General features: G+C 36.1%; 1 protein-coding gene across 1 annotated transcript in view; it reads right to left on the reverse strand.

Annotated features, from left to right (window-relative positions):
• JMY (junction mediating and regulatory protein, p53 cofactor) overlaps positions 1-14,472 on the reverse strand; it is a 61,503-nt gene that overhangs the window by 9,046 nt on the left and 37,985 nt on the right. Inside the window, exons 6-9 of the mRNA XM_010205737.2 lie at positions 12,204-12,391; positions 6,816-6,902; positions 3,534-3,629; positions 1,736-2,282 (exon numbers count right to left, since the gene is read on the reverse strand). Of these exons, the coding sequence (XP_010204039.2) occupies positions 1,736-2,282; positions 3,534-3,629; positions 6,816-6,902; positions 12,204-12,391 (918 nt within the window). The remainder of the gene's footprint in view (positions 1-1,735; positions 2,283-3,533; positions 3,630-6,815; positions 6,903-12,203; positions 12,392-14,472) is intronic.

Genomic DNA, 14,472 nt, shown 5'->3' on the forward strand with positions numbered 1-14,472 from the left:
AATTAGTCTTTGGCTCTTTGAAGAATTAACAAGTAGGTAAGATCTCTGCCACAGAGAATGCGTTATAATAAGGTACAACATTTTGAAATAGCACAGATCCAACATGCAGCACATATCAACCAATAGATAAATATCTATCTCCTGTTCTTTTTGGTGTATTGAAGAATGCATTTTTAAAACACAATCTGCAATCAGTGGGCTTTGTCCATCAGACTAATGGCCCAGACAGTTGGGATAGACAACAGGATGAGAAGGAAACAGAAGAATAATACAGGACTCCACTTTTGAAGGAGGAAGGAAGGATCATGAAACACTTTGTCATACAGAGAAAAACTTCTGGAGCCATTTAGACTGGGAACATGTCAGAGAATACAGAGCAGCAGGTAGAGTGCTGTTGCAAAAATTAACAATACTCTTAAGAAGGATATAATTTGATTTTATATTTGTCATTTTATGATGCATATCAACTTGTACACACAATACATGCTTTATATAAAATTGTAGGATATAAAAGGAAAAATAAATAGTAAGACCACTGAAACAGAAATGGAGCACAGCAGGATCAGAATTAGTAATAAATTTAAGATACTGCAAGATTCCTAAGAGCTTAAGAATCCTGTAGCTATGCAGTTGCTTCAAGAGTTTCTAGTCATTTAAGGACAAATCTAGAGGAAACACTTGTTTCTGTCCGATTGATGAAGACAGTTCAATTTTTATTTTATCTGGATGAGGGAAAATGTCAATGGAGAGGTGTTTTCTCTAGTTGTAATTGCAAAAAAAAAAAAAAAAACCAGAATTAAAAAAAAATGTTATTGGAGCCTTATTGCAGCAGTGTGAATCGAGGCCCACTAAAGGTACTTTTACTCAGTGACTGCCAGTAAAACAGTTCAGCCGTCTCTGATTTTCAAATGAAACCTTTGCTCTAATACATCATGTTTCACCAAAACACCATGGTTATTTTGTTCAAACATGGCCGCCATTCTCCCCATTTTATACATGAGATAAAGAGTTAACAAGAAGTAGCACAGAATCAAAAGCTGTTAAGAGATCTCTCAGCTCAGCCCTGTGCTCTTTTCCTCAGGTTCCAAAGAAGTTCTTATCCTTTTACTAGTTATTAATATGCTTTGTTGAATGACTACAGGTTTAACTTCCAACTGCAGTTATACATATACTCTGTCAGCTCTGAAGGATACTTGAGGGTTTCTGGATTTTTGTATGAGAATTTGAAGAAATGCTGAAGAAAGCATTCTCAAGGTCCTCTCTGTCTCAAGACAAGTACTTATTTTACTAAGTCATAAATTATGCAAAATCCTGTTATTAAAAAAAACAATGCACCCTCAGGTGAAGCGTGTATTTGCAGTGTCACCTGTAAACTAAACAGGAAAAAAAATCTTTTAGACAATGTTCAGCTCCATTTTCTAGCTAGTCTAACAAGGTATATCATAGAATTAGTTTCGTAAGTGTTTTCTGTCTGACTGAAAAAGCACGCCACATGCTGTTGTAAAGGGGTTAGACTAGATGATCTTTTGAGGTTCCTTCCAAGCCTTAAGATTCCATGATTCTGTGAAGTGGTAACATTTATCGGAATTGCCAATGTTTGTTAACTGAAACTGATTTAATTTTTTCATTAATAATTAGAAATTAATCACAGTATACACTTTTCTATGGAGCAATTCAAACAGAACTAAGGAACTGATGTGTGTTACAGTTAAATACATTGAAATTAACACGCTACCTCTCCTTCTCTGTAAACCCTCTAGATCACCAGTCTTCTTAAGCTTCTTCTTGGCACTGACTAGCTGACTGCTGTCAAACAGATGTGCTGGTGGGACACCAGAAGAGTGCTGGACTGCCTTCTCCACACTCTGACGTTTAACAAAGCTGTCACTCTTCTCTAAGGATTTGGTGGCATCTTCCTTGGAGGGCAAAGGTGGAGGTGGAGGAGGAGGAGGCAAAGGGGGTGGAAGCGGTGCTACAGATACAGTCTCTGGTTGAAGCTCATTATTGGTGAGAGGAGAAGCGCTAACATGAGTCAGTTCAGAGGTAACACCATTGGGAGGTAACAAAAGATCTTGAACTTGTTCTAAGCTTGTGGATTCCTGCACTTGCAAAGGCTGAGCTACATTTTCCAATTCCACCTCCTTGCTCTTCTCATGGGTTTCTATGGTTGCTGGCAAAGATTGAGGCTCATCAACACAAGACACTGAGGCAGCTGCACATTTTCTTCTTGCATGAGCCAGCCGTAGTCTGGTTGATTTCAGTATTACTTGTCCAGGGTACCGCTAAAGCGAAAAGGTTATTGACAGGTAAGTGCATGCAACACACGATTCTACGTTTTAAGTACTTGTCGTTAAGAGTTTGCCTTTGACAGTTACAATTCATCTGCTATTTTCATTCATTCCACTCGTTGTAAAAATGCGAAAATTACCCTTTTCCTTAACTTCTATTTTTGATTAAGCTACAATTTACATGTGATTGGTCAAGTCAGAGATAACACATGGGACAAAAATCAGGATTTTGCTCAGAACCAGACTGTACATTCAAAACTATTTCTTCTGGAAATTAAATTCAAAGTTCCCTCCTGCTTTCCTTTGCTAAAACTGCTGCCGAGGGAGTCTTTGACCAAAGTCTTCTCTAACCTAATACACTGGTCCTAGACATGAATCATACAGCTTAAAAAGGTATCTCCTGAAAACATCAAACACTGAGATTTTCTTAAGTATTTTCACATTAGTTCTTAAACCTGTTGCCTCAATATCTGTCTTTTTGTATTAGTTTCATTCATAGTCATTTTTATTCAAAAATATATACTGCTTCTGAAAAATGAGTCTGATACATTTTACACAATTGTAGTAAGTCTAAAGCAATAGAGATCGCAATATACACCTGCTCATACATAAAGTCAGTTAATTAACAGTTGCTGGTTAAACTAAGTAAATTTCCTTTAATTTACACAAGCTATGCAATCAAAAGCCTTGCAAGCAATACAGGGTATGAAGAGTGTATTGCTGCAAAAAACAGCCCTCCAGTAAAGAAACTTCTTATATCTGTATTTTTAATGTATTCAGCAAAAAAAAAAAAAAAAGAGCCCTTGCCAGTTAATACAGTCTGTTTTCTGGCACTTTCACTCTTCCATATTCCCTCTCTTTTATTCCATCTTCTGTCCCTTTTCTGACATACTGCAATAAGAAGAGGCAAGTATTAGCAGGTGTTCTAACAATCAGTGGTAGTCAGGTTATGTCAGATGGCAATGCTCTTTGTGGGAAATGCAGTCTAGATTATAATTATTTTAGAAACATTTCCTAAATGTCTTGTCACAAGGTGTAGATGTAAGAGTGAACAGAAAGTTATTGCAGCAGCGGGAATGCAATGGGCAGAGGAATTCCTTACCACTAATGCCACATTTTGTTGTAAATTTTCCAAACAACACTCAACTGCACAACTTCAGAAGAGCTAATAGCACAGCGTAGTCTTGTACTGAATGAAAATTTATTTTGCAAAGGAAGCTGGTGTAAAAGAAACTCTTCCCTTACCTGTTTAAATGTGCGAAGTCTGTCTAGTGTTTTCTGTCGTTCCTGACTAACCCAGGAGCTTTTTCGTTCCTCTTCATCTTGTAACTGATCTCGCTTCTGAGAAAATACATGAAAAACATGTAAATATTACATCCAATGTTAGTTTAGTTACATTTAAAAATGAATTAAAAATATCTTTTCTACTGTTTTTTAAGACTTCTTAACCACATTTGTCAACTTTAAAATTTGGTCTTTGTCTTCTCCTTAAAAAGTATAATGCATTTCACGTTTTATAATCTCAAATAAATATTTCAGTTTGGAATTGGAACACTTGAAGACTTTTTACCTTAAAAAATTATAATTAACTATAGATACAACAATATTATGCTGAAAAAAGCCCCTTAAAAGTGGTATTAATTAACCAGACAGCAAACCACCACCTATTTTCTCTCATTCCAAGAACAAAACACCAGTCCAAATTGCAAGGCAGCCCATTTAAAACAAGTCATATTAGTATCTTCATACTGCAAGAAATCACAGAACTCATTGCAAAGTTTTGAATCCAATGCTGAGCAAATAATTTCATTATAATTTACAACAGTAAGTGACAGTTCTGTATGTAATTAACAAACGCTGTCATTATTTAATCCATCTTGATTTTCTGTAATCTTAATGCAACAAAGGTTGGAAGCTCTTCCTTGCAGCCAAGATAGTTTCAATTTTTCCTCATTTAGAGATCTTACCTCATTGAACACACACTTGGATCCACCTCCTTTAACTAGTCATTAATTTTCACAAAACTTCAGCAAAGTTAGTGCATCTTTGAAACAAAACACTACTCTTCAGTCAAATTTATTGAAAATGGATGCTAGTTACAAGATGGAAAAAGTCAGAAGTTAGAAGGAAAAGTGATGGAACAAGTGACTTCAAAGAAAAAGCCCTAAGCAGAAACTGCAGCTTTCTGAAATGGCTCACATAATTTAGTGATACTTTTAAAAGTTCATCTTCATCATTGTAAATAAAAATTCCGATCACTTGTTTGAACTTCTTATGTCATTCTATCAACATGAAAGCAGTATATGCCTACCTGCCATTTTCATAAGTCAACTACTGGCCTGGTGTCCTTTGTAAATCATAAAATAGTTTTAGTTGGAAAAGACCTTTAAGATAATCAAGTCCAAGCACCACCTTAACACTGACAAGCCCACCACCAAGCCATGCCACTCAGGTCCTCATCCACAAAGCTGTTAAGTATCTCTGGTGATAGGGATCCAACTACCTTCCTGGGCAGACCATTCCAGTATCTAACAACGTTCTATGTGAATAGTTCTTCCTAATCCCCAACCTAAATCTCTCCTGATACAACTGAAGGCCACTTCCTTTTGTCCTATCACTTGTTACCTGGGAAAAGAGGCTGACCCTCACATTGCTATAACCTCCTTTCTAGTAGTTCCAGAGAGTGACCATGTCTCTTCTCAGCCTTCTCTCCTCCAGGCTGAACACTCAGTTCCCTCAGCTGCTCCTCATCAGACTTGTTCCCCAGACCCTTCACCAGCTTCACTGCCTGTCTCTGGATACATTCCAGCACTTCAATATCCCTCTTATAGTGAGGGGCCCAACACCGAACACAGTATTTGAGGTGTGGCCTCATCAGTACTGAGTACAAGGGGACAATTATCTCCTTGGACCTGCTAGTCATACAGCTCCTGATACAAGCCAGGATGCCGTTGGCCTTCTTGGCCACCTGAGCACACCGCTGGCTCAAGTTCAGGCAGCTGTTGACCAACACTCCCAGGTCCTTTTCCACCAGACAGTTTTCTAGCCACTTTTCCCCAAGCCTGTAGCATTGCAGAGCCAACTTCTGTAATTTGGAAGTAAGGATAGTTGCAACAGGGAAAAGAAATGTCTGAAAAATAGTAAGGACAGGAAACAAGAAAACGTGAAGAGGAATAGAAGCATGTGGGAGAAGGAAAAGGAAAGGGAAAGGGGACAGTTAAAACAGAAGCATAAAGAAAGGACTATAGCAAGAAACCAGGATAGTTTTACCACCACACCTGCATGTTACATACCTCATCAGATCAAACCTTTCCTGAAGCAGTCTGAAACTCAAGGAGGTTTTGTGTTTGTTTTGGTTTGACTTTTTGTCATTTTTAAATCAAAATAGTGAAGTGGCAATTCTCATTTGATTTTGGGTTTGGACATCCTTGAGGTTATCTTTTCAAAATTCTTTATGAAAACGAGTGGCTGAAAACTTATTTTGCAATAATAGTAAAAATTTTCAGTCCCGTTATTAACAGAAAAAAGGCCAAAAAATAGCCAGAAAAAGACCAAAAAATATAAATGTCTTTATATAATGCAAGCAGGCAACTCCATGAAATAAATAATGAAAAGGCCCTGTAGCGTTTGAGACAAGAAAGTCCTTAGGTTTGCCAAGTCCTGTTTTTAAGAATGATAAATGGACTACAATACACATAGCAAATTCTTTTGTCTTACTGTAAAAACTGGGGATTTTTTTCCTCTGAAAGAGTATGACGATATATTCTGCCTTTCACAAGTAGCCTTTTCATAAAATAAATTATGCAGCTAACTTCCTCGACAAATATATCAATGTTAAAAATTTATGAGGATGAAACAGAATCACTTTCATTAACTTAACTGAAGCCTGAAGAGACCTGAATTTCAATGCACCCCTGTCAGTCACTATTAAATACTGATTATGAAATATTGATACTATAACAGCTCCCAAGACCTAGCCCAGAATCTGAATATACTTTAAGATAAAGTGTATTATGTTCAGCACAAGAGTTAGACTAGCTAGTCTATTCTCTGTGATATGACTGCACACTATCACGAAGCAAGGACTCTTTATACACTAGAATTCAAGTGGTTCCTTTTGTAGAAAAAAGGAAAATAATGGACAAGTTTAAGATTCAAGAATAAAATGTGTATGGTTTCTCACCTTACTCACCTTAGCATATCTGATGCTGTACTCTGAGACATCTGGAATCATATATGTGCTTGTGCTAACAAAGTGCGCACAGCATAACCCTAGCAGTAACCACTTAAGACTGTGAACCTAGCATTAAAGAATTTTTATTTGCTTGGGTTCAATGTCATCCTAACACAGCTATATACTCCTCATTAATAGCACAATGTAATACAGAAATCCACAGTGCAAAGGTCAGGGACACATGGCATCTTTTTAAAATAGCCAGCACTCTGAATACTCTTCTAATTAACGAATAATGAGGAATGCAAGACATGACTAAAGGCTAAACTCAACAGCAGTGAACTCAAACTTACTAGCTGAACAGTATGGTGCATTTTGTGTTCCTCTTCACTCTGATGACGCTGTTGTATCTTTTCATTATGCTTTGCAATACAGATCTCCTGTAGAGACATAAGATGTTATCTATAAAAACAATTTATCAATTACAATTTAATGTCATATTTAGCAAATATCACTAAGGTTTTGTAATTTTTACTTTTCTAACTCTATCTCAGACAAATTAACTTACAACAAACCCACAAAATGGAAACAAAACCAAGACAGATAAGTCCAAACTTGTTACTGTTAACTGTCAGAAGAATACACACAAGAAACAGCTGCTTGAAAAGTCTGTTATACAATACTGGTACAAAAAAGGCAAACAAATACAGATTTGTCAAATACTTCATAAAACCCTTGTGTAACTCCATGGATTTGTATATATGCTAGTTCTCAAATATATTACATGTTTACATTTATGCAACTAGACTGCTTCCCATTTGCAAGTGTCAGTTCATCTTTTGCATGTACAATCTGCAAGTATAAACATTAATAAAGTTGTTGCTATTTTATACATGCAAAGGCATGTTCTATTACCATATTGAGTTTACAATGTCTGGATTAAGAACTAGCATTTATTATATTTCTTGCCAACAAGAATAGGTAAAAAAAAACAAGCCGTGTTACAATAATGACAAAAAAAAAAAAGATTGACACTCAAACTTGAGGTAGGTAACCTAAAAAGAACTTAATTGTATCAGTTACAAAGAAAAGGCATGTGCAGGAAAGTAGAATAGGGATGAAACAGACAAGTTCACACAATACTGAGGGCCACAAAATGAGACAGTACAAGCAATGAAATCAAGCCTTGTACAAGCACCACATAGAACTAGAACAAAGTCGGATATGTATTCAGAAACAAATGAAAAAATAGTTGTCTCAAAGTGTACAATGTTAGGAAGCGCTTTGGAGAGTGGCTGCAGCTAGAACAGCAAAGCAATGGGCTTCCCAGGCATCATTTAGCTTGACTTACTGGGTGAAGCCAGAAAGGAACTTTGCCATTGAAAGTATTTCTTGGGGCAGCTGATGGAGTTAGCCATCAAGCAAGATACTACAGTAGTGGCAGAAAGAAAAACACAAGGTGAGGAGGGATTGACAAAGTTGACAATTTTCAACACTTGGAAATACATAAAAACTTATGTTCTCCTATAAGCTATAGATATACTTAATGTCTAAGATCACATACGAAGGTAGTCATTGTTCCCGAACAGAACAGAAAAACAGTGCTGTCTTCAATGGTTCTAAATTTTAAGACCATTAGTGTTGCTACCATATGAAGGGAGTTGATGAAGGCATTACATTTCTGTGGAAATACTGTCCAGGCTTCATCGGAGTTATGTGTGTGTGTATATATGTGTTGTGTATACATATACATATATATATATGTATATATATATATGAATTAAAAAACTAAACACTGCTGGGTTTTATGTTTGTTTGTGGACTACTTTTTCCTGATGAAAAAGGTTTACTGCAGCTGGAAAAGTTAATCCACTTAATTTGTAACTATGGAAGTACAAACTACTTCATTTCTGTATCTCAGTAGCTTCAAACTATTACTAGAGATTTCAAAAGACTTTGTAATACTACTACTGATTTACCTTTGTAGTTTGCTTTCTATTTATGTGTTTAAAGTCCTCTAAAATAATGAGGAATGTATGTTATGAAATATCGAAAGTATTACCAAATAACAAGGAAATGTATCTTGGGTTAAGTTTGCATATTTTGACACGTCTCAAATCCTCAGGGGTGCATACTTTTATGAAACATTTTCTTGTTAGCATCAGTATTTAAATCTTTCTGATTAAGAGCAATAACAGAAGATATTTTAAGCTGGAAAGAGGATAAACCAGACCAAAACATATTTGATGCTGCCTTTGTACTAATAAACAGCCTACTTCAATGTAATTAGATCTCTGTGACTTGTAATAATAAAAAGACCAGGAGGAGGTGAAAGCATGTTGCAGCACAGGATTAGAAATCTGAATCATTTGAACCAATAACAAAAATGGTCTTCAACAAAAATGAAGGTTGCAATTTCACAGTGACAAATGCAGGGTTCTACTTGTATTACAAGACTAACTAAAAAGATGAATATAAAATCAAGTCATGTGGCAGTATTAAATAAAGTTATCTGGGCGATTATGGCAGATGACAAGCTTGACATAAACCAACAAACTCTATCAACAAAAAGAAAATATCATAATTACGTGTACAAGCAGGAATACAGAATCACAGAATGGTAGGGCTTGGAAGAGACCTCTAAAGATCGTCTAGCCTGGCTCCCCTTCTCAAGCACGTCCACCTAGATTGGGTCACACAGGTATACATCCAGGCAGGTTTGGAAAACCTCCACAGAAGGAGAGTACACAATCTCCCTGGGCAGCCTGTGCCAGGGCTCTTTCACCCTTCAGTGACAGAAACTATATTTTACTACAAGCATAGTTATGCCCCTATTATATAATAATTTTAATAATTATGACAATGACACATACATAATAACTCTATGTCACCTGTCACTGCATCTTTGGAACACTTATTTTGGTATGGGCTATGCTTTAAACTGTGGGCTTACGAAGCAGCACAGATGTTCTATTAAATGGCCTCAAGAACATGTGAGGATGCTTCTCAGATTAAAGCACACATTATAACATACTCCAAAGAGGTTCACCAATCAGTTGCTTCTCTGAGACTACACATAAGGAATCTTTTCCTGTATGTAAAATAATCTCATTTCTTCATAGCTCTATTTTTCCAAAGATGTTTTTCTAGATGCTTTCTACACTGCTTTTTTTATCTTGACTCTTTGTTACAAATCTAGCTGTATAATGCAAAAGCTACTTGTTCCACAGGACAACCTAACTAATACTACTGTGCAGCCAGCAGGGGGTAGACTGGGATAACAATAGTGAAATGCTGCATGAAAAATCAGTAACTAGCTCCCAAGAAATAAGGCAAATAGCAGGACTGCTTACTGAAGCCTTCTTTTTGAATAACTAACTCACTGTCATCAACACAAAGGAGCATTGGGAAATGATTGCTTAAGAAATGCAAATAGGCTTGTATATATTAAAAAAAAAGGCGAGAATAAAGAGTTTCTACTCAAAGTAGTATGGTGAAAGGACATCAATGACTGCAATGCCACAAATGCTGGCTCATTTATTCAGAATAAAAACTGAATGAGACTTCTCACAAACCTTTAACAAAAGTTTCTAAATAAAGGCTTTATATATTAATTGACATTATTAAAAAATAAAAGCATCAACTGCAAAAACAGAAAAGGAATTCCTGAAGAACAAAATTAAGAGTCTATAGTCACAGAAGTTTACACTACATATAGTCTTATTCTGCACAAAGTAACTGATTCCCTTTCACTGCATTATCTCAAAAGAGAAGACTTTCAAATACCTGGGGTGATGAAATTATCTCCTCTGAAAAACAAATTTTATGATGGAGAGTAATTTCCTACTGTTTTCTTAATTATGGTATCTGCTGCTAGAAGGGAGATGTTCTCCTAAAGGAAACCAAAAGCCTAATGATGAAAAAGGACTGTAATTTCTAAATATATCACAAAACTGTGACATGCATCTCTTAATGCACAGCTTGCTTTTCGTTTTCAAGTACAGAACTGGAAAGGGGAAGGGGAAAGGGAACAGGAAAAGGGCCCACCAAAACCTCAACCTCATCTAAACAGAATGCTTGTTTACAGGTCTGTTTTAAGATACTCTCAAAATAGTCACGCTCTTTTCTAACCAATGGGTGCTCCAAAATAGCACAAAACAGATTCTGCCTATTCTTTTTGCTCAACTAAAACCTTTTGATTTCCCCACGCAAGTTTAAATAGATGTTATTTTGATCTCTAATTTCTTTAGAGGCTGAAAAGCTAAGTATCTCACTGCAGCACTCAACTGCAAATAATGCTACACTGGGCAATGAAATCAGTAGAGTACTAGAACTAGTTCTCAGACAATTGTGGTAAGTCATGCTGCGATGTCCTGTGATGAAACTCTACACAGAGACACTACCTCAGTTCCTGAGAGCAGTGTAGCCTCATTTTTCCAGCACAATGTTGAGCATATACCACAGGCAGGCCCAGACAAGCAATACTAACATATACAACTCTCCATTGTGTCCCCATGCACAAGTAGGCATGCTGCAAATAATGATACAACCAAGAACTAATTCCTTCAGTTGAAACAAGGCACTTTATTTCTAGCATAATCTTTAACACAAGAAAAGGCATGCTAAAAAAAAATCTCTACTCCTGCTTCAGGGTTGCCTCTTGACTTGATAACTCCCATATGTTAAGTAAGGAACAGCAACCAGGCTGGTTTTTAAACATGTTTGTCTACTCTACGATGTCAGCACCATCTTTTCAAATTCAAAAGAAAATAGCATTAACTATTATAATGCAGCCTACGTCAATGAGCATAAGGCTTTACCTTCAATCTACTAGAACAGTTTATATAAATGGGTCATCTCCCACAACAAGGGGCATGACTGGGAACATACAACCACAACAATCCCTGATCCCAATCTAGAATGAGTTGGTCTCAAGTGAGTGAGACTTCTGCATAGCCTTATAGTACACAGTATGTGGTGGAAACTTATTTTATAGCAAGTACTACAATGCTCTCTCAAAATTTTGATCTGTTCTACTTGCATCAGCTATCTCACTCATTAATAATGCACACTGATGTAACCATAAACTGCTAGGGAACAACAGACAAGTAATTCTGGAAAAAAACCAATGAACATATTCACATACATTTGACACACAATGTCAAAACACTAGCTATATTAAAACAATTTTCAGCACAATATCCCAATCATGAAACACATGATAAAGAGAAGTGGCCCTAAAAAGCACACCTAGTTTTACAAATCAAGAAGATATACTAGGTTTCCTATATACTGCTGAATATAGAGTATCAATGACATAGATTTTAAAATATGAGGCAAGGGAATGAAAACAGAACTCTCTGAGAAAACATGTCTGGAAAACTCTCTTTTCCAAGTATACATAATACTACTCTCTGTAACAACATGCTTTCAAGCATGTACTTTCCACTTGAAAGTATTCTGACTAGTTAATAGAAATAAGTTTATGTGTTGACTTCAAAGCAATTTAAGGTTTTTTTAAACCTAAAAGGTAAACTGAATCAAACCTAAAAGGTAAACTGAATGTTAAATATATAAATTTAATAATACATGCTATTGTACTTGGTACTCTGCAAAACAACTGTTAGTAGTAAACATAATCCAACAAATTCTAGGAGACTTGGCAGTTGCATCTGAAATTAAATGTTTTGAAGTTTTATGATATTTTCTAATGATGCTCAAAATTCAGAATTTAATAATACCTTCTTATTTCTGAGGTAGGCTTTCTTGGCTGAAATACGTCCACGCCTTGCTTCGAGCTGGCGGATTTTTTGTTGTAACTTTTGCAGCTCCTCTTTTTGCAAGTGTATAGATGTTGCTGTATCTTCCTTTTCAAGCATGGCTTCCATACTTTCGTAAGTGTCATAATATACTACTTCATCTCTCTTCTCTGTTTTAAAAATGTAAGCAAAGAACAAGTCAAATCAATAGTTTGTACTTGATTAACACTTCGTTTCATTCCACAACAACCCTCTCACTGAGTTGCAAGGCTTAATGCAGAAGAATGGTACAGTTTTTCAAGAGGACTATCAAAAACCAAAAAGTCAGCAGCACTAAGCAACAAAGCACTGTAGGGCTTTGAAGTTTATATGAAGTACAGAAATCAATACCAATGAAGCACAGACTGGTATTCAAGTAAGCTCAGAGTATTACAAAAACAAATACAACTGTAAATGTATGTTTGAGTCTGTAGCTAAACTCAGTCACTATGTCTACGCACGTCTTCAGGTCTCTTAACTAACACAAGGGACTCACAATGTGCAGTAATCCTCTGGTCTTCACTATGAAATTCAGGTTATACAGACTATGAAGTCTTTGGCATGAAACTCTTCTGCCACAATGGACTACTAATTTCACAAAAGTGGAATTAGACAACAAAACATCGAATATCCTCTCTTAAAAGGTTTTCGGCCTTCCACTCACTGCTTCTGCTAAGAGGCTACAGAGGGAGGGTAACCTTCAAAACATTACAAGCCTCAAAAGGAGGTCATTACTAGTAGTTTTGTCAACACTCATAATTTTAGCCTTCCAAGTGAAGCATTCAGTATAACATTGAGCTCATCTTTGAATGCTGCCTTCTCATCTCAGGCCAAGAAGGAAAGAATGATGATTATGAATCTTCGCAGAATGTTGGGATGAAGAAGCAGGAAAGGCCTCTTGCTCCTTTATTTCACCAGCATACCAAGTAGGATACTTTTGTAATACACCATATGCATTACTGCTGGCTCTAACAGGCAGATACAGCTGGCATGACTGTTAAGTTTCTACACTGCAGCACCACCAAACCTCCTTATTTTAACTTCACTAACTACTTTCAGCAAGACCGTAGCTGCCTCCTACTTCTGCTACTAGATTATTTGTGGAGAGAGGCAGTGTTTTCTTCAGTAGACTGTCCACTTTAAAAACTGTTGTCACTCATTTCTGTGTACAGTCTCCACAGCAATCAAAATTCTGTTTATTATGCTAATTTAAGCTCAGCAAAAGACATGGCAGAAGAAAAGGAAAGTGCTACATTAACCTTCAAACAAAAACTAATTAAAACATGCCTATTAGATTCTTCATATCATTGCTCAATTAAAAAAAAAAAAAACCAAAAAAAAGCCAAAACCCAAAAAATCAACCACCAAAGTTTGATCCATACATAAAACTGACAAATCACTAGAATCCAGTTTGAGCCATCACTGAGTAAAAATAAGGCTTATGGCTAACAAGAATCATATTTTGGCATGTACTTGGAAAACAGGAGAATTTATATGCAAATTTTGTTTCAGTACACTTCTATGCAGAGTTAAAGACAAAACTTCTAAGTGCATCTACCACAAACCCATCTTACAAAGACAAAAGAAGAATTTGTATGGATAGGATAATACCCTTTAAAATTCTACCCTAATAAACTCACATGTTGTGCAAGTATTGGCTTAATGACAGTAAAAAACTACTACTGTTGTTTAAAATATCGCAATCTATTATAATTTGATACTTCTCAGATCCAATGTGCTGAATTTGCAAAAGAAAATGTTTTACTTCTAGCTTACAACCAACTTGCAGTCAAATCAAATAATGCTCTCCAAAAAATCTGCTGAGACTTCATGTCTTTCAAATCCAAAACTCTCTGAAATATCTCTGTAAAGCTAATACAGTCAAAGATTAAAGAATAGCAACAGTACCTACAAGTCACTAAGACACATGTATTTCAAATCAAACAGAGGTGTACAATTAAAAGCCTTTTAAGTACACTTTAAAAATGAAGCATTACAGAGATGCAACAAACCATTATTTTCTCTTTGACAGCATAGGAAACAACACACAAAGAAAGATCACTACATGTTTTAGATGCCCTCACTCAGATTTGCTGCTGAACAGTCTTGGAAGAAGAGTAGACACTTCAGTGTCACATTCTGTGATTCTCCATGTTAATTTTTCTATCACCTTCATCTAAGAAAAGTCTAAAGAGGTAATTTCATCCTTTGA

This window comes from Colius striatus, chromosome Z (genome assembly GCF_028858725.1).
Source record: "Colius striatus isolate bColStr4 chromosome Z, bColStr4.1.hap1, whole genome shotgun sequence".
NCBI classification, from domain to species: Eukaryota; Metazoa; Chordata; class Aves; order Coliiformes; family Coliidae; genus Colius; species Colius striatus.